This window comes from Impatiens glandulifera, chromosome 1 (assembly GCF_907164915.1).
Source record: "Impatiens glandulifera chromosome 1, dImpGla2.1, whole genome shotgun sequence".
Lineage (NCBI taxonomy): Eukaryota > Viridiplantae > Streptophyta > Magnoliopsida > Ericales > Balsaminaceae > Impatiens > Impatiens glandulifera.
This window is the reverse complement of record NC_061862.1, coordinates 14,403,063-14,429,847: the sequence shown is the minus strand read 5'-3', so window position 1 is coordinate 14,429,847 and position 26,785 is coordinate 14,403,063. Positions and strand designations below refer to the sequence as shown.

The 26,785-nt window shown below is 31.3% G+C and overlaps 5 protein-coding genes across 6 annotated transcripts; 4 read left to right on the top strand and 1 right to left on the bottom strand.

Annotated features, from left to right (window-relative positions):
* The first annotated feature begins 8,680 nt into the window (after nt 1-8,680).
* LOC124921718 (high mobility group B protein 15-like) lies at nt 8,681-13,424 on the top strand. 2 transcript variants are annotated; one of them, XM_047462409.1, is made up of 8 exons: nt 8,681-8,801; nt 9,541-9,725; nt 11,354-11,432; nt 11,584-11,746; nt 11,868-11,945; nt 12,013-12,428; nt 12,515-12,932; nt 13,282-13,424. In XM_047462409.1, exons 2-8 carry the CDS (start codon nt 9,583-9,585, stop codon nt 13,311-13,313), a joined length of 1,329 nt encoding a protein of 442 aa, XP_047318365.1. In that variant the 5' UTR covers nt 8,681-8,801; nt 9,541-9,582; the 3' UTR covers nt 13,314-13,424. The 2 variants fall into 2 exon arrangements, with proteins under 2 accessions (XP_047318365.1, XP_047318364.1); XM_047462408.1 differs by lacking the exon at nt 8,681-8,801 and adding an exon at nt 8,860-9,362.
* LOC124918781 (ubiquitin-conjugating enzyme E2 D1-like) lies at nt 13,354-14,019 on the top strand. The gene is made up of 2 exons (XM_047458827.1): nt 13,354-13,704; nt 13,780-14,019. The coding sequence occupies exons 1-2, from the start codon at nt 13,354-13,356 to the stop codon at nt 14,017-14,019; spliced, it is 591 nt and encodes a 196-aa protein (XP_047314783.1).
* A 1,335-nt stretch (nt 14,020-15,354) lies between these two features.
* Nucleotides 15,355-16,466, top strand: LOC124918770 (xyloglucan endotransglucosylase/hydrolase protein 2-like). The gene is made up of 4 exons (XM_047458817.1): nt 15,355-15,541; nt 15,620-15,720; nt 15,806-15,993; nt 16,076-16,466. Exons 1-4 carry the CDS (start codon nt 15,355-15,357, stop codon nt 16,464-16,466), a joined length of 867 nt encoding a protein of 288 aa, XP_047314773.1.
* LOC124919295 (elongation factor 1-alpha-like) lies at nt 16,353-18,838 on the bottom strand. The gene is made up of 3 exons (XM_047459518.1): nt 18,697-18,838; nt 17,802-18,279; nt 16,353-17,404 (listed from the first exon to the last, which is right to left on the bottom strand). Exons 2-3 carry the CDS (start codon nt 18,261-18,263, stop codon nt 16,517-16,519), a joined length of 1,350 nt encoding a protein of 449 aa, XP_047315474.1. The 5' UTR covers nt 18,264-18,279; nt 18,697-18,838; the 3' UTR covers nt 16,353-16,516.
* Nucleotides 18,839-22,502: 3,664 nt separating this feature from the next.
* On the top strand, nt 22,503-26,158 carry LOC124918761 (cysteine-rich receptor-like protein kinase 40). Its single transcript, XM_047458807.1, has 3 exons — nt 22,503-22,621; nt 25,338-25,446; nt 25,865-26,158. The coding sequence occupies exons 1-3, from the start codon at nt 22,503-22,505 to the stop codon at nt 26,156-26,158; spliced, it is 522 nt and encodes a 173-aa protein (XP_047314763.1).
* The last annotated feature ends 627 nt before the right edge of the window (nt 26,159-26,785 follow it).

The following is a 26,785-nucleotide window of genomic DNA, read 5'->3' as shown; positions in this document are numbered from 1 at the left end:
ATGGAGGAAATGTCGGCTTGAGTAAATTTGGTTATTAAATAATCAAAATCATTATAGATATAAAAAATATAAAAACTTAAATGAATTGGTTAGATGATTTTTTTTAATATTCTTATCTTTTCAAATAAGTATATAATAATAAATAATATTAGACCGAATAGAACTTTATATTTGATTGATAATTTGATCCAAAAATTAATGTTTGAAGATTTATTTTATCGAAACTACTTTTATTTCCATCCAATGAATGTTTTCAATTTACATATTTTGGGTAGGTTTAAAAAAATAACAAAACAATTTTAAATAAAACGAGTGGATAAATGTAAGTTTTGTCATATTTTTTAATAATTAGATAAAAAAAACATATGAGTTAAATTATAAAGTCAAAACAATTTTAAATAAAATGAGTGGAGAAATGTAAGTTTTGTCATATTTTTTAATAATTAGATAAAAAAATATTGAGTTAAATTTTAAAGTCACATTTTTAACGTATTTTTTTTCTTATTTTTATATATCATTTCTCGTGCATATGCACGGGCTACATTTTAGTTATCTAATTTTGATAAGTGTTTAATTTTATCTTTGTACATATATTATTTGAAATATTTATCTTTGTACTTATATTATTTGAAATATGGTTGTAAATGAGGCGAGTCGAGCTCAAACTCGACTCGATTAAGTATTTATTAGTTCGACTTGAACTCGAACTAGTTTATAAATTTGAGTTCGAGCTCGGTTCAACTTGAAAGATTGAACAAAAAATAAATTTTCAAGCTCAAATTCAAGCTCGAATTCAAACCAATATTTATTTTCAAAATGAAAATATCAAACTTTCATATCTATTCAACATTAAAAACATGATATTTTAAAATGAAAACATGAACCATCATAACTATTCAAAATTTCAAAACATGATATATAAAAGAGTTTGTTTCCTTTTTGTCGCCAATTTCCTTAAAACAAAAAGAAATTTGAGTTATCTAAAAAAAGATAGTGATTTAAGAGAATACTACACTAGTGAATAAATGAAAGATAATATGAAAAAATGAAGCAACATCTTCTGAACGAGTGAGAGAAATAGTGTAAGTGAGAGATAATATGAAGAAATAAAGAAACTCTTATGAATGAGTGAGAGAAATTGTGTAAGTGAAAGATAATATGAATAAATGAATAAACTCTTGTGAATGAGTGAGAGAAATTGTGAAGAGGAATTAGAGTTTTGATTTTTAACTTTTGGATAATAAAATATAATAATGTGGATTATGGGCCTCATATATGGACATTGAAGAGAGAATAAAAAAATTTGTTTTAAGTTTTTAATATTAAAATAAATAAATAAAATATATTATATATTATCAGGCTCGAAAAAGTTCGACAAATCATCGAACAAATATTATATGAGTATTCTCTCTTCTAGTTTAGCAGAAATAATTAGGGATGTAAATGAGTCGAGCCAAGCCGAACAGTATCATGCTCGAGCTCGGCTCGTCTAGTATATATTCGGGCTCGAGCTCGGCTCGAGCTCGTTTCGAGTTTTTACAATCGAGCTCGAGCTCGGCTCGTATGGATTTATTTGAGCTCATGAGCCGCTCGTGCTCGGCTCGTTTAAAGCTCGTTTAGAAAGCTCGTTTAGAAAACTCTATTTATTAACCCTAAGTTTAATTATAGCTTTATAGGTTATTATTATATTAATATAAATATAATCATGTAATAATATTAATCATTATAATATATATTTATATATTACTGTTTTTTAATAATTTACAAATTATATTTAAACAATATTATAATCGAACGTGTTCGTGAGCCTATAAACGAACTTGTTCGCGAGTTTATAAGCGAGCCTATAAACGAACATGTTCGTGAGCTTACGAGCCGAATATCGAGAAGTTCAAGCTCACTCGTTTAAATTTTCGAGCTTTTAAACGAGCTTGAGCTCGGCTCGTTAAGACTAACGAACGAGCTCGAACGAGCTTTTTGTCGAGCCGAGATTCGAATAGCTCGCGAGCATCTCGGTTCATTTACATCCCAAACAATAATAAGTGGATATCCCCAGCCTCTTTGGGAGGTCCTAGGTTTAAGCCCGCTAGACAACAATATCTATGCCTAGTTAAATGATTAAGTGTGTTTGCGGGCTATGTGATTAACCCCTTGTGACCACATTTTTATCCCCTCTTCTAGTCTAGCGGCAATAAGAGGTGGATATTCTCACCCCTAAGATACTAGATTCGAGCCCGTCAAGAGGTAGGTTTTGTGCCTAGTTAAGTGTGTTTGTGGGATATGTGCTTAACCCCTTGTGACCACATTTATCTTTATTTCTAGCCTAGAGGCAAATAGAAATGGATATCCTCCGGTCTCCCTGAGTTTTTGGGTTCGAATCCGTCAAGCGGCAAGTTCTGCGTCTAGTTAAATGGTTAAGTGTATTTGTGGGTTATATGTTTAACCCGCGATGATTAGAATAGTAGATTTGAGCCCCTCTAAAAGACAAACTCACTAAAAATGTGGAAGAGGTGATCGATCTCAAATTCTAAGTCAAACTCTCGAAACATCATTCAAGCATTTAGAAAAAATCGGCTAACCTTTGTACATAATATTATAGGTGTACAAATGACTTTGTACAACACACATCATGTACTACCTCAAAATAATAGGGCGATGTGCCCAAGATCATAATCAATGCACGTAGAAAATAGAAAGACGAAGTTGGGTGATATACCATTTTTCGTCTTTATTTATTATTATTATTATTTTAATTTTTGATTTTTTTGGTTGAAGGTGTAAAACATTATTCTTAAGAATTGTCAAAAGTTTATTTCAAGTTAAACATTGATTACTCCCCATCATAGTCGCCAGAAAAGTTGTAACGCCACAAATCAATCATTTTTGTAAAGGGGTTTTAGAACTCGATATCCGTGTTCCATAACTCAAAGGGTGCTTGGTTCAAATAAGGGAATGAAAGTAGGATTGAGATTGATAGATGTGTGGAATGAGAATAAATATGATTGATAGAAGTGTAATGTTTGGTTAAGAGTTTTAATCATTCCCATTTTCATTGATAATGTTTGGATTTATAAAAGAAAAGTTATAAATATAATTTTGTTATTAAAAGTAGGATTAATATTTTAATTTTATTTTTATTTTTATTTTTATTAATAAAATATAAAATATTATTATTTTTATAGTATAATTGTTTAAAATATATAAAATATTTAAGTAGCATAATTTAATAAAATATAAACATCTAATATTTTATCATATTAATTATATTTTTTCAAAATAAAAATAAAAATACTTATAACAAAAAATGTTGAATGTTTCAAATTTTTTATTAATTATAAATAAATAATTATCTATTAAATATAAATAATATAAGACAAATTCATTAAAATATTATATACTAATAGTAGATAAATACATTTAAATTAAATATAATATTTTATTTAATAATATATTATAACATGGTGTAATTTTTTTAATAATAATTTTTATTAAAATATTTCATATTTAACTTTTTTAATATTTTTTATATAAAATTGTTATTTTATTTTTAGTTTTATATTTTATATTTTAATTTATTTATTTTAATTTTATTATTAATATATAATATTTAAAATTAATTATATTATTATTATTAGTGATTGTAATTATTACTAAAATTTTATTTTAAATGATTTATTAATATTATTTATATTATTTCTTTAATAAAAAAATATAAAAATATTATTATGTTAATTATAAAATAACGTATAATATAACTATTTATATATATATATATAATATTATAATTATAATTATAATTATAATTATAATTATAATTATAATTATAATTATAATTATAATTATGAGAGGAAGAAAATATGAGAGAAAATGTATATCGGGATACCTCCCAATTTAAAGAGGATTGAATGATTCAAGAGTATTCGGGAATCAAATTAATATCCTGAAATCAAAATCACCAACCAAACATTTTAATTCATTCCATTTCCCATTTCTGAGTACAAAAATCACATAACAAACATGCCCTCACATTTCTCTCAGTCTCGAGTGAGACAAGAAACCAGAATGGTAAGTTTAACTAGAGTGCATTTAAAAACGTCGATTTAGACTATCTTTGATTTTTTTATAGTCACCACCTAATTTACTTCTCAAGAAATTAAGAAAGAAAACATTTTGCGTGTTCAAATGCGTTACACGTGAGAAAAGACATCAAGCTATGTCTCACGTGCTCATCAACTGATGGTCTATATACTTTAAACTTTTGGTCATTTAAAAGAATATTATTTTATACCTTAATTATTTATCCAACCCTAGAGCAACCCTAGAGCATGTCTGTAAAGGTAAATCTAAGTTTAAATATTTGTCTAGTTTTGTATCATTTCGTTAATATAACATGCGTCTAAGTCATTGGTTCTAAATCTAAAAAATAAATACTAATAGTACTTGTAGATGAGTAGCGAAACTGGAAAAACGAAGATACCTACAAAAGAAAATAAAAAGAAGTTAGTTTTAAAAAAAATTAAATCCAAACAAATTCTTATTTAAGTTTTTTTATTCATATATATATATATATATATATATATATATATATATATATATATATATATATATATATATATATATATATATATATATATATATATATATATATATATATATATATATATATATATATACTTTTTTGTTTTTATTTAAAAATGTTTTTTTATATTTTATATTATATATATTTTTTAAAATTTTGTTTTAATAGAAATAGATGTAAAATTTAAAAAAAAAAAAAAGAACTAGACGGGTTCTAAAAAAAATATATTATGTTATGTGTTTTTGAAAATAATATTTTAGTGTTTTATAAAAAATATTTTAGAATTTTTTAATTTAACTAAAGCATTTAAATGGAAAAAAAAATGGAAAATATAATTCAATATGGCTTAAAGGCCAATTGGCTATGGGTGTTGATCAACTAAAACATAGGCTGGCGGGTTTAGAATCATGTGGGAACCTAGTTTAGTTGGCTAGGTAGTTTGAGTGTGGGGATTTAAAGCAACACTAGGTGTCAAATTCTTGGAGTTGCACTTTATCTTTTATGTTTTTTTTGGGCAGTGATTAAATTGTGCTTAGTGCATCACAATAAGGTCGGACATAAGGCAGATCATAAGCAGATCAGAGCAAACTCCAAGTTCGATTATGGATAGACACCCATATTTTACATCCTATTTATAATTTAAAATGAATTTTATCTATTTAATTATTTTTGTGTTTAAATCACCAAGATAGTCGAGGGATTAGAGTCGATTTAAGAGACCAAAAAATAACGGGTTCGATTCAATCTGGAAGCGCTTTGTATTGAAACGGATGCCATTCTAGTTCTCCTTAATTAAAAAAAAATTATTTTTGTGTTGGTGTGTTATTTTGTTTTGTAGATGAAAATAAAAGGAATTAAAAAAATGTACGCGAAGTATAGCGCGTGAGTCCTTTTTTACATGTAACCAAGCACGAACTAATAACAGAATCTCTAAAACGCGTTTGAACACGCAAATTTTTTTTCTTTTCTAATTTTTTGAGTAGTAAATTATGTGACGAATCTAAAAAGTCAAAACTAATCTAAATCGATGTTTTTAAATGCATTCTAGTCCAATCTATCATTTTGTTTTTCGTCTCACTCGAGACTCGAGAAGAATGTGAATATGGGGCGTGACTATCGAGTAATGAAAACCCCTTTTCGGGAAGAGTCAAGTTTTGTTTGGCGTTACACTATGAATATCTTTTATTTTAGCAGCCACACAGTAAAAATTATTTCAACAAACTTTTTTTTTTTTTTTTTGGCTTTTGTCAACCTTAGATCGACCCTAAACAATAACACAAAAGCCAAATACAACATTTCCAACGTGGTTTTAATCATCATACCAAGTATCAGCATAAACATCAAAATTTTCAAACAAACAAATATGAAACAACATATAACATTTGAATTCAAAATCAAACACTATGTCTCTCTAACAGTCACCCATATATTAAAAACTATTTCAGCAAACCTTTTTTCTTGCTTTTTCCAACCTTGGATCAGCCCTATATTATAACACAAAAGTCAAATAAAGCATTTTCAACATGGTTTCAATCATCATACCAAGTATCAACATTAACATCAAAAATTTCTAACAAACAAATATGAAACACATATAACAATTGTATTCAAAATCAAACAATATGTCTCTTTATTTAAACAGTAAAAACTATTTCAGCAAATCTTTTTTGCTTTTGTCAACCTTGGATCAACCTTAAACTATATCACAAAAGCCAAATACAACATTTTCAACATATTTTCAATCATCATATCAAGTATCAGCATAGGCATACAAAATCTCTAACAAACAAATATGAAACCACATCTAACATTATCTAACATTTTGTAGAAATTTGAGAAAGAAAATATGTAGAGAATTATATTGTTTGCCATTTTTACATAAGAAGTCTAGTGTTAAATAATAAAAATTATATTGACAGAAATGAAATAATTTAAACAATAAATTAAATAAAATCATATGAATTATAATTTATTTGACAACCAACAAAAAAAAATCTTTAATCAATTAGCAAATCAATTAATCACATAAATTTGCTACTGATAACATTCTATTCTCGAAATTGTTTAACTTTCCATATTTTTTTCAAAAAAAGATAGAAAGATAATTCTACGTATTTGTATTTAAAATCAAACCCTATAGCCAACCCAATCACAGACTGAAATCTTTCGAACAAACTAGAACTTTGTCAAGTTTATTTGAAACAGAAGTTTAACTCATTTTCTAAGCACACAAAACATTCCTAAAGTTAAACTAGAACATGCCTGGTTCATTAGGAACAAAGAAATATATCAAATATCAAATGGCCTAAGAACAAGACCTGCAATACCAAATTCTAAATGTTTTAAACAATTCTCATATCTTCAATTCATCATAAACGTTAAGATTAGTCTATAAAACTCATACATCATATATATGATTGAAATGGAATGCAGTATCAAAGACAACCATACATACAAAATATAGTTTTCTTTCATTATCGGGTTTTTGGAAATTTTTCCATTACATAAGTAATAACATTGGTGTAAGAACTTACATGACTTACCTAAAGGCTTAAAGACAGACCCCGACCCTCACCCAAGGAGAATCCCTGAAATAAGAAGCCAAAACAAAGAAAAAACCCTTCAAAATTTCCAAAGAACAAGACCTTCACTACCAAGTTTTTGTTTTTACCAACCTTGGATTTGCCCTAAACTATAACACTCAAATACAGCATTTTCAACATTTCTAACATGGTTTCAATCATCATACCAAGTATCAGAATGGACATCAAAATTCTCTAACAAACAAATATGAAACCACATATAATATTATTCAAAATCAACAACACTATAGCTAACCCAATCACATACTCATATTTTTCGAACAAGCTCGAACGTAATTATAACTTAAAAATTATTTTAATGTTATTATAATTATAATTTCAAATCCAATTCATTATTCGAGTTATCAAATAATGGACCCTAATTTTAATTTTAAATCCACAATAACCAAAAACATAACTAATAAAGGTGGTTATACTTAAATTACATTAGTAATATAAAGAAAATATAGTAAATATTGATATACTATTATATTATATACACAGAGTAATAATAAAAGTAACAAAAAAAAAATTATAAAAAATATTTCATAAAATAAATTAAACTTATCTAATGTAGTTACAAAAATAAATAAAATAAAATACTAAGCTTACTCTTTCTTTATTTTTTTATTAATAAAATAAGAGAATTTAAATTTTATTATTATTAAATATCTTAATATTTTAATTAAATAATATATTATATAACAAACTTAAATATATTTATTTATGTTTATAATTATTTTGAAATATATATATATATATATATATTAATTTATAATTTAGGCCTTATCTAACAGAATAATTTATTTTACAATTATTGTATAGAGAAATTAGGAAATGGAAATACCAAAGATCCTTGTATAGTCTAAATAAGGGATAATATTCACACCAAATCCATTCAAAATCAATTGAGATATACAAATTAATTGTAAGTTTGACAAAATGTGTTTAAATATTTAATATTTGACCCATGTATGAAACATGAGTCTTGACCAATTGATATAATTGAAATTTTGACTAATTAATGTTGTAAGACTTTATTTCATTTTACTAGAGAAATAATAATCATGAAACATGTATCAATTTAATGTCCCAAGTGCTGTTACAACACTTATATCTTTTCATTCTTTACTCCTTAACCACAAAAAAAAATCAAAAAATAATAATGTGATTAAAATGCCAAATAATAATAATAATAATAATAATAATAATAATAATAATAATAATAATAATAATAATAATAGAAACCCCTAAATGTAGGGAGTAAGATTAAAATGGGCCACTTGATATCTCTGCCATTAATTATTTTATAACTCAAAATGCGCTTCATATTTCAGAAGATTGAAAATGAATGATGATAGCTTAATGAGGTGAAATTTAGATTTTATTTATTTATTTGTATTTATTTATTTTAAGTATTGGGAATTTAATGTATGGGTGTAATATAAAGCTGAAAATGGGGAAAATGAAAGGTCAGTTAAATTGCATTTTCATTTATATCCAAGATTTGGGTGTTAGCTTTCATTCATTCATCAATATCATCTTCATCTTCTATTGTTTGTTCTTCAATAATATATATATTGAAATCCAAAGGAAATTAAAACAGTTGGGTTATCAAAAAGCTCCCTGCTTTATTAAGGGTTAGTTTTAAAGTTCCATTCTTTTATATTTTGTTTTCTCTGCATATGCATCTATTTGTCTATTTTATTATTCTTTTTCTATCTGGGTATGCTTTGTTTCATCCTTTTTCTTATATATCTAATTACATTTTATCATGTTACAATGTTACATTCATTCATTCATTAGTTTATATGTAAATAATATTCATCACCTCTTGTGTCCCATACCAGACAGAAGACAGAGTTGGATTGGGTTGTTTAGATCGGTTGATTTATTGAGGATGAACAGTAATAGTAGTGTATAATGCTTGTGCCCAACCGGATTTAGGGTTCATTTTAACTGATAAGTTTAGGGTTTCTTCTTGTTTCGCTTCCTCCCAGGCGCTGATGGTGATGTGTTCTCTGGAAGATAATGGATTTCCCATGTATGAGTATAATATTTTCTGGGTTCTTGAATACCTTCTACATTTGGCACTAGGAATTAATCATTCTTCAATGAGAGACAGAGTGGTTAACTTCAGACTCAGGATGGGGAAATCCTTATTCTTGTCTTCATCTGGTTCAAATAGGGCCGGTACTTAGGTTAGCTTTTTATGATGTATAACCTTTAGCCTTTTTATCTTCTTCTGACTGCTAATTTCTCTCATCTGAACAGCTTTGTATATGTATATTATAAATATGCATGTAATCTGTGAATCTTGCTTTTACATTTTATGGTCATCTTTGATTGAACTTTCACTTTCCATTTCTTTACACACAGTGATAAGTTAAATGATTTCTGTTTGTGCTCGAGAATTCAGCAATGGAGGTTTCTTCTTCTTCATCTGCATTACAGTGCCGGCCTTATCCACCACCTCTGGCTAGATATGAGGATGTCATGGTCGATAGGAATCTGTTTATGGATACATTAGAGAAACTCCATGTCACTATGGGAACTAAATTTATGTAAGTTTCATTTCCTTTTATTGTTTGTTTGATCTTGTGTATGGTAACAAATTTATGCTTGTTTTTTATGAAATCATGTTTGATCTCTTACCAAGAAGAAAAAAATGTAGTTTTTGTTTGTTTTGCAACAATGGGCATGTTTAATACCAGTTTTTAGGTTGATTCTGATAACCTAATTGATTCTATCATAGAGGGAAAAACAGAGGCTTATTGATGGATAAGAGTTATTGTGTATGAGTATCCTCATCCCTCTAGCTTACACTTCAACTTAGTTGAGTTGACTTCTCTCAACTTTCTACTCTCAAACATAATGGACAACTAACATCATAAATATTCATATATCTTTTCAGCCAATCTTTAATCTATAGCCATCTGTGAAAAGCCAAACAAAGTATGAACTGGTGTCTTGAGGCTATCTTTGTTAACCAAGCATTTTTTCAACACTCAACATCATTGTCACGATTTCGAATTTTCATGCTTGAGAAGTTATAAAGAAGTCAATTTGCTCAACTTTTCATTCCCAAACATTATGGAGTTGTCCATAGCTTTGTTCATGATCAATCCAAGCACTTTTTGACCTTCTCTTGCTACCGATGATGCCATGCCACTTCCCATTTCACGTCTGCAACTTTTGTTTCTTTGCAAATATATCTCATTTGAACATTTTTAATTTCATCTCTAAGAATAAGTGCCTATCTATCCCTTGTCATAGCAGGCCTCATCAGCTCGCCGAGAAGGATAGAGATACCCGGAGATTTGTTAAAATCGTAGGGAATCCGAATCCATTACACCAGCTGCAGCACGTGAAACTCTTTCATTTCATAGAAAGTTCATTCTTATTCTTACAAAGCAAATAGCATTTCCTATTGATTTGTCCGGACCTATTCTGATTCTGAATTATCCGTCGCTACGCTGTTCCCAAGGACTAGCAAAATCGAAATAGCGAAATTCTTGGGTCATCTCAATGGGTTCAGAAACTACACGTTTCTCTGGATCATCATAGCGTACTTCCACATATCCACTCAGAGGCGGAGGAGTCCCATATAATGGAATTGGGATACATCTTAGTAGTGGTAATCATTGTGAATTTGATACAAAGTTAGGATTAGTGTGCCATCACATGTGAATTCTAGAATATGAGGAGGCTTTGTGATGGACATATAAGATAGTTCGGCTAAAATCTTAATGAACTCGGTTATTAGGTTATATGGTGACCTGTTCGTAGGGCAATGTGTCCCATTTGCAAACACTTGTAATTTAGGTTTTCGGAAACAACCTATAAATTTGGACAAAGTTTAGTTTCTAAACATAATCTTATCGAGGTGTTTTCAAATCGAGTCATTAACAACTTAAAGTTGTTTGAATAATATTGTGTTGAGAACATGTTTGGCTTTTGGGATCTGGATGGTTTTATAATTATAGTCTTTAATGGCTTCCTCTCTATCTCAATCCTAAATTTTTAGGTTCTGTTTTTTTGCCCTCTACTCTTTTTTTTTTTTTTCCTTTTTCTGAGTTTCCATCTTAGTCAAGATTTTAAAACCTATAGAATTGATATTCTTTTACACCACATGAAAAAGAGTACCCAATTTATCTAAAGATTGACAATGTTCTCCGGGTCTTTAATGCAGGATCCCCATAATAGGTGGAAAGGACCTTGATTTGCATCGGCTTTTTGCAGAGGTTACTTTAAGAGGTGGATTTGAGAAGGTAATAGCATATTTTTGTACTAGGAATAGGAAATGAACCAATGTTTTTGTTTCATAACATGATTATAGATGTAAAAATCTTAAATAATGTTTGCAACTTGTACATATGTTCATTATGTTTATGGTTAGTTTCATTGTGGGTGGGCTGACAGATAATTAGAGAAAGAAAATGGAAAGAGGTAACAGCCATTTTCAGATTCCCAGCATCAGCTACAAACGCGTCCTTTGTGCTGCGCAAGTATTATTGCTCATTGCTTCATCATTACGAACAAATCTACTACTTTAAGGCCAAGAATTTCATTCCTATAGCTGTTGGTGCGTTTTCATTTCTTTTTTGTACAAACAAAAAGACTTGTTTTGTCAAATCAGATTATTTGAAAATAATCTTATTTTATGAAAAAAATAATTATTTTTCTTTTAATTTGTTCTTTTGCAGATGCTTCAATAAGGTCATATACTTCCTCACTTCTTCAACAGGGGTGGACTAGAGCAAATAATCAGCTGAATTCTCCAGGTTTCCGAATCTTTTTAACTGTCTGGTCTCGATGAACATTCATCATATATACATTTGATTGATGCAGATGTCGAAACATCTACTGAAGGCCCTCCGATATTTGGGGTGATCGATGGAAAATTTGACAGCGGTTATCTGATTACAGTTACAATTGGTTCAGAGAAACTAAAAGGTGTTCTTTACCAGCAGCAGATTAGACAGGAGCCAGTTACAAGCCAAACTCATCAACAGGGGATAGTGACTGCCGCCAGCAACTTGGGAAATCCGATTGAGGTGCCGCCTGTCGTGTGCAGACGAAGAAGGAGAAAGAAATGCGAGATGAGGAAACGCGATCCAGCTCACCCCAAACCCAACAGAAGCGGGTACAACTTCTTCTTTGCAGAACAGCATGCCAGGCTTAAACCGCTTTATCCCGGGAAGGATCGAGAGATTAGTAAAATAATAGGGGAATTATGGAACAAGATGAAGGAAGACGACAGAAAAGTATAAATAATAATAATGTTTTGTTTGTTTTTTTGCTGTTTCCTTGGTGTCTTGTCCCCAGATTAACTGGTTTGTTTTGGATTCAGGTTTATCAGGAAAAGGCAATGGAAGATAAAGAGAGATACAAGTTGGAAATGGAATGTTACAGGGATGGACAAAGAACGGGTAGTATCATAAGCTACGCTGTGCCAATCCAACAACGGCCTTTTGAGCCAGACAATGAAACAGAGGACCCGGAAGAGGAAAGTAGTTTAGGAAGCGAATCGAACGAGGATGAGTCAGAAGATGCGTTTCCTTTGGCTACTGATGAAGGAGTGTCTGAATTTCAGAACACAGTTTATAATTATGGAAATGCGAACAATTTGGGTGGTGGTGGTGATGGTGGCAGCTCGAGCAATTTTACAATGGAGATCGAGATGATGGAGAAACTGGTTAGGATGGATGGTGGTGAAAAAGAATCGAATTCTCGGGAAGGAATGGAATCAGAACCGATCGAAGCCCGAGGTGTATAGGAGTTCTCTACGAATGCTTTGATTTATGCAGAAGTTAATTTTTTTTTAACTGTTTTACTTCAATTTTAACGTTGGATTGGAGATCTTTCTATGTTTATAGGTGTTTTTCATAATTTAAACAAAAAAATGCTGACTTTTTGAACTAGTGACAAGTCTTCTTTTCACACTTGGAAGAAAATTCCACTAAAGTTCCCAATTTCCCACATTTGGATTCTTAAGTCTTCTTGGTCCTTCCGTCAAGTCTTCCACTAACAATCCAAGCCAGTTGCCTTTAAATCTGAAACCCATCAAACATAATTCAAAAGAGAAAGCCCACATTGACAATCTATCTTGTTGATCAGATGGAACATCAACCAGAAGTTGCAGAGACTGATCAATCATTACAAATTAGGGAGTCTCTGTTTAAGATCGACATGTTTGATGGTGATGATGATGATGATGATCAGAAGGAAAGTTTCGCGAGAGATCAATCATTACAAATTAGGCAGTCTCTGTTTAAGATCGACATGTTTGGCGATGAACAGAAGGAAGAGACAAGTGAGAGTTTTGCGAGAGAGAGGCTTGAGATGGAGATGAAAGATATAAACGATAATCCGCCTACCCATATCAGCTACGGTCCTGTTGATTCTGATGATTTGTTCAATTGGAAAGGAACCATTACAGGGGCATTGGATAGTCCTTATGAGGGTGGAATTTTCTATCTTTCTCTTCATTTCCCTCTTGATTATCCTTTCAATCCTCCAATTGTCAACTTCATCACCAAGGTTAAATTCATTTCAATAATCCTGTTGTTTATGATAATAATATCATTGCGATAATCGTCTTCAATTTGATTTCAGGTTTATCACCCATGTATTGATGAGAAAGATGGGAGAATTGATATGGATATTTTGTACGAGAAATGGAGTCCTGCACTAACAGTAGAGAAGCTGATGCTTTCTATCGCTTCATTCCTATCTCATCCCGATGTTACCAATGCAAATGCAAATGGCAATTACATTGCTCAAATCTATCTTAACGATATGAAAACTTTTCGAGAAAATGCAAGGAAATGGACTTTCCAGTATGCCATGAGTTAGAACAAATATTTTATATTTTTCATTGTTAACAAATGGGTGGTCTAATCCTTTTGTTTGTTTATTTTTTGGAATTATCTTTTTGTTTGTTGTAATTGCTTTATTATTCTACTTGTAATAAATAGTGTCTTGTATAAATGAATGAAAAAAAAAAATCAAAAGTATATATTATTAAAAAGCTCAAGCAATGAAAACTTTGGATTGAAAAGAGCAAAACCCAAATATGAACTTCTTCCTCTATGAAGGATTTCCATCTCCATATTGACATGAACTCATTTCATGAAGTAATTAATATAAAATTTTAATAGATAGCCTATTTTGATTACATAAAATAATAATAATAAAATGTTAGCTTCATTATAAACAATAAAAAAAATGCATAACCTAGCTTATTAAATTAGAATCTTTAAAGAAAGGATGTTAAGAATGGAATTATACAGACATCAAAATAAACCTTACCCAGATAAATCCTATATGGGGGCATAAATTTATGCCAAGAGGATTAGATGAAAATAATATATATTATTTAATTTGAGAAATTTAATATTATACTACTATTATATTAATCAGACTTATATAGGAAATAAAAAGTTAAATTGATTTATTAAGTTCCAGTAAATAATGTATAGAAGGAACTTTAATTATGAGTATTGATGTAAATATTTATTTCAATAATATTTTCATACATAAAAGTTAATAAGTAAAGCAAAAGTGATATGAACAACTAATTATGAAAGTGAAATAATTAATAAGAATAAAGAGTGATGAGAAATTTAAAGAATAGACCTTAAAAATATTTTTAAATGCGTTGGTGACCAGCGCATAAATTAAATTGCGTAAATGATTACTTCAAAATATTCTAACGAAATTACCCCTGTCTCACGCGAAGGGCAGGATCGTCACGCGAAGGGCAGGATTCTCACACGAAGGGCACGATCATTCTGGACTTCTCACATACTTTTCTTTCGCGAGACGATCCCGCAATTAGTAATACGCGACGAAGCTAATTTCGTAAATTTATGAGGAGTGACCAACGTATTTAAAGACCTTTTTAGGGTCATTCGTCAAATTTCTCTAAATAACTAGAGTTAGTCTGATCTACTCATTCACTACATTTTAGCTATAAATCTTGGAAAGAAAAAATAAAGTGGTCATGAAACTAACATTCCCTGTAATATAGGAAGATATCAAGGAAGGAGAACCATTAATTGGAGCTCGGTCACACTTTCAATAGACTGATTCAATATCTCAAATCACCATACTTTTTTACAGATCGATCAGAGAAATAATCATACTTAGATTAATTAAATAATGGGTTCAAATTATAATACCATTACCATGCTTCTTCTCATGTCAACTGTGACCATTCTCTTGTGGAAGAAAGGATTTGCCACAAAAGAAGAAGAAGGCTTCATATTCTATAGTCCCTCTTACGATGTCAACTACAAACTTGATTTCGGAGCTAAAAATGTTTTCATTTCTCGACAAGGCACAGATGTTCTCATCTCCCTAGACTCCTCCAATGGTAATAATTCATTTACCCATTTTCAAATAACCCATATTAATAATATATATGTCATTTTGATTTCTTCCTGCTTGCTAGGATCTGGGATTATATCCAAACTCAGTTATTATTCTGGGTTTTTTCACTTAAACATTAAGTTATCACCCAAAGACACTGCAGGAGTAGTCACAACATTCTATGTATGTTATTCTTTTCTCAATTTCCTTTCTGCTTATAAAAAATATGTATATCTAAGGTGGTTTAGTCTTTTTCGGGGTTACACAGATGACTTCGAACGAGGGCGATGAGTTAGATTTCGAGTTCCTTGGGAACAAAGAAGGGAAACCTATATTTTTACAAACAAATATCATTCTGAATGGAACAGCCGGGAGGGAGGAAAGGATTCGCCTATGGTTCGACCCAACCTCGAGTTTTCACACCTATCGAATTCTATGGAACTCGCACCAAATTGTGTAAGTAGTAAGTAAGTAAGCCTCTCTTTGTGTAATTTAGTATTCAACGCTTAATATTTGAAAATTATACCACATACCACAGATTCTACGTGGACTCGATTCCGATCCGTGTCCTGAAGAACTTGAACGACGGGCAGGTGAGGCAGCCGACAAGGGCGATGAAAATAAAAGGCAACATATGGAACGGAGACAGCTGGGCGACGGATGGTGGAATGACGAAGATCAACTGGACACATTCCCCTTTCGAAGCGAAACTGAGAAGCTTTGGCATAGACGGATGCTCTTCGGCTAGCTTTAGCCAGTGGTCGTGCAAAGCTACTAGGCTATGGTGGAACAGAGAAAGGTATTGGAAACTGTCGTCTGATGAGGAAATAAGCTATTGGAATGTTAGAAATCAGTTCATGGAGTATGACTATTGTACCGATAAATCTAGATATTTAACTCCGCCACCTGAATGTTTCGATTCGAATTAATATAGTTACTACATAAATTTTAGACACGAAAATAAGATGAGAAAATGAATTCACTTGGCGCCTTTTTTAACGGCAGCTTTGGTGACCTTAGCACCAGAAGCATCCTTCTTCTCGACGCTCTTAATAACACCGACAGCAACTGTTTGTCGCATGTCACGAACAGCGAATCTCCCTAGAGGAGGATATTCCGAGAAAGTCTCGACAACCATTGGCTTTGTGGGAATCATCTTCACGAAACCAGCATCCCCGTTCTTCAAAAACTTGGGCTCCTTCTCGATCTCTTTACCAGATCGACGGTCAATCTTCGTTAGGATCTCGCCAAACTTAACCGCAATGTGAGACGTGTGGCAGTCGAGGACCGGTGAGTAACCGTTTCCGATCTGACCAGGGTGGTTCATTATGATCACCTGCGCTGTGAAATTGGCAGCCTCCCTTGCAGGATCGTCTTTCGAGTTAGACGCGACGAAACCGCGTTTTAGATCTTTAACCGCGACATTCTTAACGTTGAACCCCACGTTGTCGCCTGGTAGGGCTTCCGGCAGAGCCTCGTGGTGCATCTCGACAGATTTTACTTCAGTTGTGAGACCGGTTGGGCCAAAAGTGACTAACATTCCGGGTTTTACTATACCGGTTTCGACCCTTCCAACTGGCACAGTTCCAATACCTCCGATTTTGTACACGTCTTGAAGTGGGAGACGGAGAGGCTTGTCGGTTGGTCTCTTAGGCTCTGAGATTAAGTCGAGAGCGTCGAGAAGAGTTGGGCCTTTGTACCAGTCGAGGTTTGCAGACCTCTCGATCATATTATCGCCTTCGAATCCAGAAATTGGAACGAATGGAATCTTGTCTGGGTTGTAACCAACTTTCTTCAGGTAGGAAGAGACCTCCTTGATGATTTCATCGTACCTTGCCTTGGAGTACTTGGGGGTGGTGGCGTCCATCTAGCATAATTGATAATCAAGCATCAGTGAATTTCCCAATTTCAAACATATACAAATAACTTGTTGATATATGAAATGTGATGTTAGATCTAAGATTGTCTTCGGTTTCAGATGTGGTTCAAGGAGGTTGCAGGTAGGTAGAGTCAGATTTGTTTCAAAATAGGTGGGAGTTTCATCTTCCACACCAGCGAAATGGAAGATCAATGACCCAATACAGATCTCACTCGGGTTTGGATTGGATTGGATTGGATTGGATGAAGCTTACAATTTGAATGGAAGTTCTTACAGGTGGGGCATCTTAGTTCAATATGTTTGGTTTAAACGCCAGTTGTTTACTTGTTAGATTGACTAAGAATGAAATGCAATTTGACATTAAAAAACAGAAGAGAGTGCAGACCTTGTTGCAGCAGCAAATCATCTGCTTGACACCAAGGGTGAATGCAAGAAGAGCATGCTCACGAGTCTGACCATCCTTCGATATTCCAGCTTCAAAACCTCCAGTAGTTGAATCAATGATAAGAACAGCACAGTCAGCCTGAGAAGTACCCGTGATCATGTTCTTGATAAAGTCGCGGTGACCAGGGGCATCAATAACAGTGCAATAGTACTTGTTGGTTTCAAACTTCCAAAGAGCAATATCAATTGTGATTCCACGTTCACGCTCTGCCTTAAGCTTGTCAAGAACCCAAGCATACTTGAATGACCTCTTGTTCATTTCCGCAGCTTCTTTTTCGAATCTCTCAATCACACGCTTGTCGATTCCTCCAAGCTTGTATATCAAGTGCCCAGTAGTTGTCGACTTGCCAGAGTCCACATGACCAATGACCACAATGTTAATATGAACCTTCTCCTTACCCATTGTAGCTTGGCTTCAACTGTAACACACCAACAAGACCAGAAAATCTATGTCAATCGATCCAATATCCTACAATTTTCACAAGTCAAATTGCTATTGCACTAACAAACAATGCTTCATCTCAAAATACTGCAAACAAAATGAAGCTAATAAAAAAAAATATCAACAGAAATGACAACAGATTAACAACAGAAGCTAAACTGGAACGAATCCAGAGCATAGTAACAGGCTTGCAATATAAGAAAATGATATCCGATCAATTGAAGCCTACAGAGCACATTAAACGACTCATCTATGCAGATTATTCACATAAAACACTACAAATTAAAGTGATAATCAGGTATTACAGATCTTAAGCGACTATTTTCTCCAAATATTAAAATGCTTGGTTTAGATTGATCCCAATCAACAAGTAAAAGGCAATCAAAATGAATACCTGCGTAGAAAGAGGCAGACGAAGCTAGGTCGGAGACAGACCAATTAGGCAGAACGACAGAAGTGATCAAACAAGGAGACTGATAAGTTGGATGAGAGAGAGAGAGTGAGAATCGTGTAATGTTTATTCAGAATTAGGGTTTCGGCGGTTCGCCCTAAGGAAGCAGATAAGTTTACGTAAATACCCATGCAACTTACCTTTTTTTTTTAAAAAAAAAAAATTAAAAACAATTTATTCAACTAGCCGTAGTTCTTGCATTTGCGGAAAAAAAAAATTATATACAAACCGAGAAAAAAAATTACGATAAAAATATGATAACATATTTAATTTGAAACATACTTATAGCATTTTTAATTTTATTTTAAACCGTTTTAAGTTTATGGGCGGGTCAACCTACAATCCGTTTACTCTCACATATATCCAAATTAACCATAGTTCTTGACCATACAATTCAGGCACTTTAAAAATTAAACATTATTATATATATATATATATATATATATATATATATATTAGTTAGATAAAAAATTGAACTTATATTTTTAAAATGTTCCGCGTTCATCTAGTTTTGTGTTAAATTTAAAATATAAAGTGTTATTATCCTTGTTGGTTAAAATGTTGTACTTATTTTTATTAGGTTACGAGTTCGAAACATACATTTTTTTTATTTTATTTTAAACCGTTTTAAGTTTATGGGCGGGTCAACCCACAATCCGATCCAAGTATACATTTATTCTCACATATATATCTAAATTAATTACAGCTCTCGATCTAGCAATCCGGACACTTTAAAATTATATATATATATATATATATATATATATATATATATATATATATGAGAGGGCGTGCAGTTAGGAAAGGGGACGATAGAAAGGGGGAAGTTGCCCCCACAACTGTTGAAGTCTATGCGGTCTATGCTCAAGGGGTTTGTGCGCAGATTTAAGGGACCGTTTTCAATCGAGAGACGTGTGGGAAACATTTAATATCGGTTAAGGTTGGCGACCAGAAGTGCACCCGATGCCGCGACGTGCAAGGGGGGAGGAATAGCGCTCATGGGACGCTAGAAAGAAGATCACCATGCACCGGTCTAAGGTCGTGCCGAGGACGGCCACGACTTAGGTGGGGGAGTATGTCACGGTCCATTTGTATGGGGTGCAAATGTCAAGCCACGAGGTGCATTTCCAGAATGCAATTCTATGCAATCTGTGCTCAAGAGGCTTGTGCACAGATACGAGGGACCGTGTGGGGAATGTTTCAAGGAAGAGGTTGAAGAGTATCAGGCCAATGTCGAACCGAGTACAGCCACGACTAAGGTGGGGGAGTATGTCACGGCCAATTAGAGTCACGACCCAATCCAGGGGATATCGAGGCTAATTAAAGTCTTGGCCTGATAGTGCGCTAATCTTCTTAGCCCAAGGGGAGACCCAATTGCTTATGTAGGCCCAATGAATCTTCTAATTAAGAAAGAGATTAGAAGATATTCTAATTAAAGAAGGAATTGGAAGATATATTTTAATCAAGGAAGGGATTAGAATATATATTCTAATTAAGGAAGAGATTACTAGAGATATTCTAAATTAGGTAGGAATATTCTTGTTTTTGAAGGATATCCTAAATTAGTGTAATTAAATTGTAATTAGAAGACAATTCCTAATTAAATACGTGTAAGTTCTATAAATACGATGAAGATATTTCATTGTAATTATTAAGTATTCTTTCAATATAATCTTATTCTTAAGAGTTTTCTCTCTCTAAGTCCGTTGTATTCTTCTTGCGTCGTTTAAAAAAGCTTTCTAAGTTAGAATTAGAGTCGATTTAGCTTAGTGGCGCACGGGTCGAATTTTAACCCGTATTTTTTTAGTTGATAAGATTAGGCTGGGGGATATTATAAACAAAATGTTGTAACAACTTACACCACTAACCAAATAAATAGAATAAGTCAACCTATATAATTGTAGACTTTCATATTTTATAATTTTTAAAAAATATAGTATTATTAATATTTATTATATATATATATTAATATATTTTTTAAATTCTATAATTATATATTTAATTTATGCATATATTTTAAGGGTAAGGAATAATGATAGTGGAATTTAAAAAATTTGAAACAAATAAATGGAATACTGATAATTAAGACTTGCTAACTAATAATAAAATTATAAAAAATCTTATTCTTTCCATTAATAATTATTCTTTCTTCCATACATTAACCATTTTTCACTTTTATCTGGTAAATATATATTTATATATTTTTATTAATTAACTTGTTTATTTATATATTTTTTGAAAGTAAAATAGGGAGGATGAACAAAATAAATAATAAAATATATGTTTTAAAATATATAATATAATTTTTAGAGTAATAAAAAGAGATAATAAATAAATCAAATAAAATATTATTATGTTTTGAAATGATGATTGAAAAAATAAAATGATTATACTCATAACTAGTTATTTATTTAGTGATAATTTCAAAATGCATCACAATTAAAACAATAATGATTAATTTTGATAGTTGAAGTATTAAAGTTTTTGCAATCTCTCAGTCTATTATTCCTATCATTTAGTATATTTTTTTTAAGCCACAAATTAATTTTTTTTCATACCTGTAAATATACTAGAGTCTAATGTTTTCTTACTATTTTGACCATAACTTTATTTTTCAAATAGTTATGATGTGAAGACTTTTGTAATATATTTTTTTCAATGGGGGAGACGATCTATAGAAGGTGAATGAGTTAGTCAACAATGTTTTTTACTCAAAATTACGGTCCACCTTGAGAAAGAGGATGAAGAGAATACAAACATTACTTACAATTGTGGTTAATGGTGTTAATTGGTTACTACTAGTTACTTAGTTAATTATTTTAAGTTTAGGGTCGGTTATTCAACTTATAAACTGGATTATGGGTAGGGATGACAATAGGTATATATATGTCTGGTACCCGTGGGAATGGACGGACCCAAGATTTGGTGGTGGGGTGGGCTTAAATTTTTTTTAGAGTGGGTTAAAGTAAAAAAAGGATTTTTTTGTATGGATAAAACGGGTAAATAAAAGTAAGTTTTACCATTTTTTAATAATTAAATAAATAAAATAGTGAATTTTATTGAGGTTTTTTAATAATTAAGGGGTAATGTCACATTTTAACTGTAAAAAAAATAAAAAATTTCGGGTTGAGTTTCAGCCCACCCGAGCCCCTACATAGATTCGTCCCTGCATGTGGGTACTTGATAGTCGGGTTTGGGTATTTTAAATCGGGTACGAGTTCGAATTGGGTATGAGGAGAGGAGAAGCTACCCGATCGGGTACGGAGTCGGGAATAGGGAGTGTGTGAAACCCAAATCCGATACTCAATACCCGACTCAATATATATATATATATATTTTTTTGCTAAATATGTGACATTTCACACCCCATCGTTATCTTTATCAAAATTATATAATTTAATTTGATCTTATGATCTACTCTTCACTCTTATCCATGTTTTATTATTTTTCGTAAATTTTTTTATTATAAAAAACTTATTTCTCTCCTTAATCACTCTTTATCCTTCTCTCTTTATCTTCAATTAAATTTTTTTATCAATCTCTCATCTTTTAGTATTTTTTAACATTTTCTCATCATTCCTTCTTCAATTATATTAAACAAATTTGTTAGGTTCTATATGGGTAAATAATGTTTATATTTTTTTATATTTCGATATTAATAGTTTAAAGTTATTTATTATTTAATTATTCATCAATGTTTTTTTATCTTCATTATAGTAAAATATATAAATTTACACTTTATTTGGGTAATGGGCTACCCGTCGAGATCGGGTACCCGACAAATTGGAGATGAAGAAGAAATGGAAATATCCGTCGGGTACGAGTCGAATAATAAAATGAAAATTGGGTTCACTACCCGTCGGGTAAGGTAACTGTTGTCATCCCTAATTATGAGTGTTAACCTAATAATATGTTAGAATAATTTTGCATAATAAACTAATGCAAATCTATCTAAGTCACTTTTTTGTTAGATTATCTAAGTGACATAATTTTACATTCTTCAACTTTAGCACTTATGCTTTCTAGAGAGATAACACACTCTTTTCACTTGTAGGTTAGATGCTCGCTATATTGCTTGTGTCCCGCAGAATCTCTCTTATGTCACTTGTTGTCCCACTTTTACTCTTCCTCAGCTGCTCCTTTTATAGGTGAAATATGCCAACGATCATATTTCACTCCCTTGAATCTGATTGGCTGAGCAGAGGTTCAGTGATTCAGACCCTGCGGTCATCTTTTCAGACCTGGCGGTCAACTCTACAGACTGTGCAATCTGTTCTTCCGGTGTGTAAGACAAACCTGCTAGGTTTGTCTTTTACTCAATGTGGTAACTGTTGGTTAGACAGTTGTTTGTACTTGGAAGATTGCCTCTGATTTATCTTGAAAGTGGAAAGATCCTGTGGGACTGTCTTCTGCAGCCTGCAGACTTTCCTCAGACTTGTATGGATATGGAAATGTTGAGTCTGTTCCTTTGGTATCATACTCAACAGATACCCGAATTGTCTTCTTATACTGGTCGGTCATTTGACTTAACCGAATGGCTTCCGGTGTGATTGGTTTAACCGGACAGCTTCCGGTTATTGCTTTGCCTTGTGGCTGATCGACTGTCTGGTGTTTCCGGTTTTTAGTTCTGGCCGATCCTTTCTTTGTGCGGTCATGTTCCGAATGTTCCTGGTCGGTTTGATAGCTTGACCGGTTAATCTTCTTAGCCGGTTCATTTGTTTAACCGGTCCGGTTCCTTGTTCCTGCATGGAAGGTTTATTTATGTTAAGTTCTGTGAACCGATCTGATTTTATCTAACAATTTCTCCCCTTTTGATTATTTTATTTAAAATTATCAAAACCATGTAAGTTTGCAAACGTAGGCCGGTTCTTTGTTTGACCAGATTTTTGAAACTAACTTGGGAGAATTTTTCAAGAAAAGAACTCGGAAAGATTTTGAGAAAAATTTTGGAAAATTTATTATCTTTTATCTTATCACTTTTTAATATTTATTTTTCATTCTATCATTTGTTTCATTTTTTTATTATTTTTAATTTATATAAAATTATTATAATAATAAATTTAAATTTAAATATATATACTCTTCTACATTTTTACACACAAGTATAAATTCACTTTATAAATTTTATTATATTTATATATTTTCTTCGCTTTATTTTTATTTTTTATTTCAAATATTATAATATATATTTTTTTTAATATTAATTATTATTTTTTTAGATAACACGTGATAAATAAACTATTAACAAAATAAAGATAAAAAAATGTATGCTAGAAATTTTACAACTTTATTATAATATATATTTTAATTTTATAATTATAATTTTTTATAAAGAATAAATTAAGGAATGAATAAAAAATAGACAATAAAAGAGAATATATAAAGAATATAAAAATAAAAAAAGTAATTTTATTTATTTACTTAATTTAATTTTTAAAAAGTATAAAATAAAAATGATATACTAAACAATTATTTATTTTAATTAAAATTTACAATTATATAATAAAAACTTGTAAAAATTAACATATTATATAATTTATTTTAAAATAGTATATTTTCTAATTAATATGTTGGTTTTCATTGCTGGTGCCTTTGATCAATTGTTTTTGGGAATATGTATGGTGAAGTGGAAGGAAAAAGAATTGTTGAAATTGTCAAGAGTGCATTGTATTGTATGAGCTATTTAATGAGTATAAGAGAATTCATTCTAATAATGTTAAGTCTTCATCGTCTGCTTTGGTTTTGAGTACTTATGCCTCAGTTCCAACTTCGCTTAAGATAGGTAGTGATATCGATCTTTTGCTGAGAATGAGAGAAAAAAATTGGCTTAATTGAAAAGGAGAAAGGCATCATCTGGTGCAATTAGTGATACAAAATTAGAGTTAGACAATTATTTAACTAAGGATAATGAGGAAGATAAACTTTGGTTTTGAGTACTTCTGCCTCAGTTCCAAGTTCGCTTAAGGTAGGTAGTGATATCGATCCTTTGATGAGAATGAATAAAAAAAATTTGGTTGAATTGAAAAGGAGAAAAGCATCATCTAGTGCAATTAGTGATACGTTAGACAAGTATTTAACTGAGGATAATGAGGAAGATAAGCGAATGCTTGAGGATCCTTCATTTAATATCTTAGATATTGGTGGAAGAAAAAAGCTCAACATTACCTATATTATCATTACTAACTCGAGATGTTTTGACTATTTCAGTTTATACTATTGCTTCAGAATCTGTTTTTAGTTCCGGAGGAAGAATTCTCGATTCATTTAGGAGTTCTTTAACTCCTATAATTGTAAGAGAGGATTGATATGCACTCAAAATTGGATTCGGCCTCATGAATATTTAGTAAATGTGGAAGAAAATATTAAGGAGCTAGAAAAATTTGAATAAGGTAACTTTTCATTATTTCTTTTAAATTAACAAATTCATTAAATTGTATATTTTTAATGTTCTTTAAGTGCGTTTATTTAAATTATAATTTCATTTTGTTGTAGAGTTGAAAGAATCTATGGTTGAATCCACTTTTATTGATGTTTAGAGAAACAAAATCCTAACATTTTTTGGTGAATTAGTGATGGAATATTAGGTTTTTGATTGATGATGGAATTGGCTGGAGCCTGGAATTTGAAATGGTGAACATTGATAGAATTGGAACTAGTGTTTCCATTTTTGTGAACTTGAGTGTGGAGTCTCAAGTTGGAGATAATCTTTTGTTGAAGATTTTATGCTTTTTCTAATTATTAGAAAATATGTATGTGTAAATTGTAATGATGGATGTAATTATTACAAGGCTGGAGATGAACTTTTGAATGATGGAAATATTCTTTTTGAATTTTTGATGTAAATGTAAAAAAAGGAAAAATGTAATTGCAAATTTATTCAAACCTAAAATTCAAATTCAAATTCGGTTCGATTTTTAAAAAATTATTCGAATTTGGTTTTCAAATTTAAGTTAAAATATTTTTATTCGAACAACCTGAACCGAGAAACCTGAATAACCCGTAAATCGACCCGTTGAAAATCCCTAGACACAGCCAGGGCTACGAGCAACGCATAGATCACTTCGACATAAAGTCCCATAACATTCTCTTGAACAGTAATTTAATCCCGAAGATCTCTGATTTTGGACAAGCAAAACTATGTTCGAAAGAACATGGCGCTGTTTCAATGAACACGGCAAAAGGCACGATTGGATACATTGCTCCAGAAGTGTTCTCTAGAAACTTTGGTAGTGTTTCTCACAAATCTGATGTGTATAGTTTTGGGATTATATTACTTGGGATGGTGGGAGGGAGGAGAAGAAGGACGATGTGGAATGAATATATTATCCGGAGTGGATTTACAACCATTTGGATGGTGGCAAAGAGATCGTTGGAGTCCAAGTTAAGGATGAAGGAGATGATTTGATCGTCAGAAAACTGGTTATCGTTGGACTTTGGTGCATTTAGTGGTATCCAATAGATCGACCATCGATGAATGTTATGGTGCAAATGTTGGAAGGGAATGTAGGGAGCTCACTTACCATACCTTCTAATCCTTTTATGCATAATAGGAGTCTTCGTTGATGTATTTATGTAATAACAATTTGATTAACCAGATCATAAATGCAAACGGTTGCACTCAATCAATGAAAAGAATCGTTAACTCCTTGGAGAATTACTCAAATCATAATTAGTGAATTTCATAAATGAACCATATCTTAGAATAAACTGATGACTGATTTCAATCAAATATAAAACAGAATCTAAACTTTAGAATTAGATGATTATACCCTATATATAATCCTATTATGCATCCATTTATTCAAACAGATATGTAATATCTTCATCAACTAAATATAATTTTTGACAAATGAGGTAACAAGTAATTTAAAATCAGTATCTAAGAGACGAGATAAATACATACATATGAGCCAGGTACGAGAAGAGGTCTTGCAGCTCTATACTGAATTTTGAAGAAGAATCCCGATTCTAGTGCAGTGACGATGAATCCCAAATCCCGTTTCTAGTGCAGCATCGAAGAATCCTAAATCTC

Excerpts from the sequence above, each read along its gene's own strand:
- LOC124919295 (XM_047459518.1), bottom strand. The coding sequence starts at position 18,263 with ATGGGTAAGGAGAAGGTTCATATTAACATTGTGGTCATTGGTCATGTG. Across the intron at positions 17,405-17,801 it reads TGATTTGCTGCTGCAACAAG|ATGGACGCCACCACCCCCAA; the intron begins GTCTGCACTCTC and ends CAATTATGCTAG.
- LOC124918770 (XM_047458817.1), top strand. The coding sequence starts at position 15,355 with ATGCTTCTTCTCATGTCAACTGTGACCATTCTCTTGTGGAAGAAAGGA. Across the intron at positions 15,542-15,619 it reads CTCCCTAGACTCCTCCAATG|GATCTGGGATTATATCCAAA; the intron begins GTAATAATTCAT and ends CCTGCTTGCTAG. Across the intron at positions 15,994-16,075 it reads TGGAACTCGCACCAAATTGT|ATTCTACGTGGACTCGATTC; the intron begins GTAAGTAGTAAG and ends CACATACCACAG.
- LOC124918781 (XM_047458827.1), top strand. The coding sequence starts at position 13,354 with ATGTTTGATGGTGATGATGATGATGATGATCAGAAGGAAAGTTTCGCG. Across the intron at positions 13,705-13,779 it reads TTGTCAACTTCATCACCAAG|GTTTATCACCCATGTATTGA; the intron begins GTTAAATTCATT and ends ATTTGATTTCAG.
- LOC124918761 (XM_047458807.1), top strand. The coding sequence starts at position 22,503 with ATGGGCTACCCGTCGAGATCGGGTACCCGACAAATTGGAGATGAAGAA. Across the intron at positions 22,622-25,337 it reads TTCACTACCCGTCGGGTAAG|GTTTTTGATTGATGATGGAA; the intron begins GTAACTGTTGTC and ends ATGGAATATTAG. Across the intron at positions 25,447-25,864 it reads ACTTGAGTGTGGAGTCTCAA|ATCTCTGATTTTGGACAAGC; the intron begins GTTGGAGATAAT and ends TTAATCCCGAAG.
- LOC124921718 (XM_047462409.1), top strand. The coding sequence starts at position 9,583 with ATGGAGGTTTCTTCTTCTTCATCTGCATTACAGTGCCGGCCTTATCCA. Across the intron at positions 9,726-11,353 it reads ACTATGGGAACTAAATTTAT|GATCCCCATAATAGGTGGAA; the intron begins GTAAGTTTCATT and ends TCTTTAATGCAG. Across the intron at positions 11,946-12,012 it reads TAATCAGCTGAATTCTCCAG|ATGTCGAAACATCTACTGAA; the intron begins GTTTCCGAATCT and ends TGATTGATGCAG.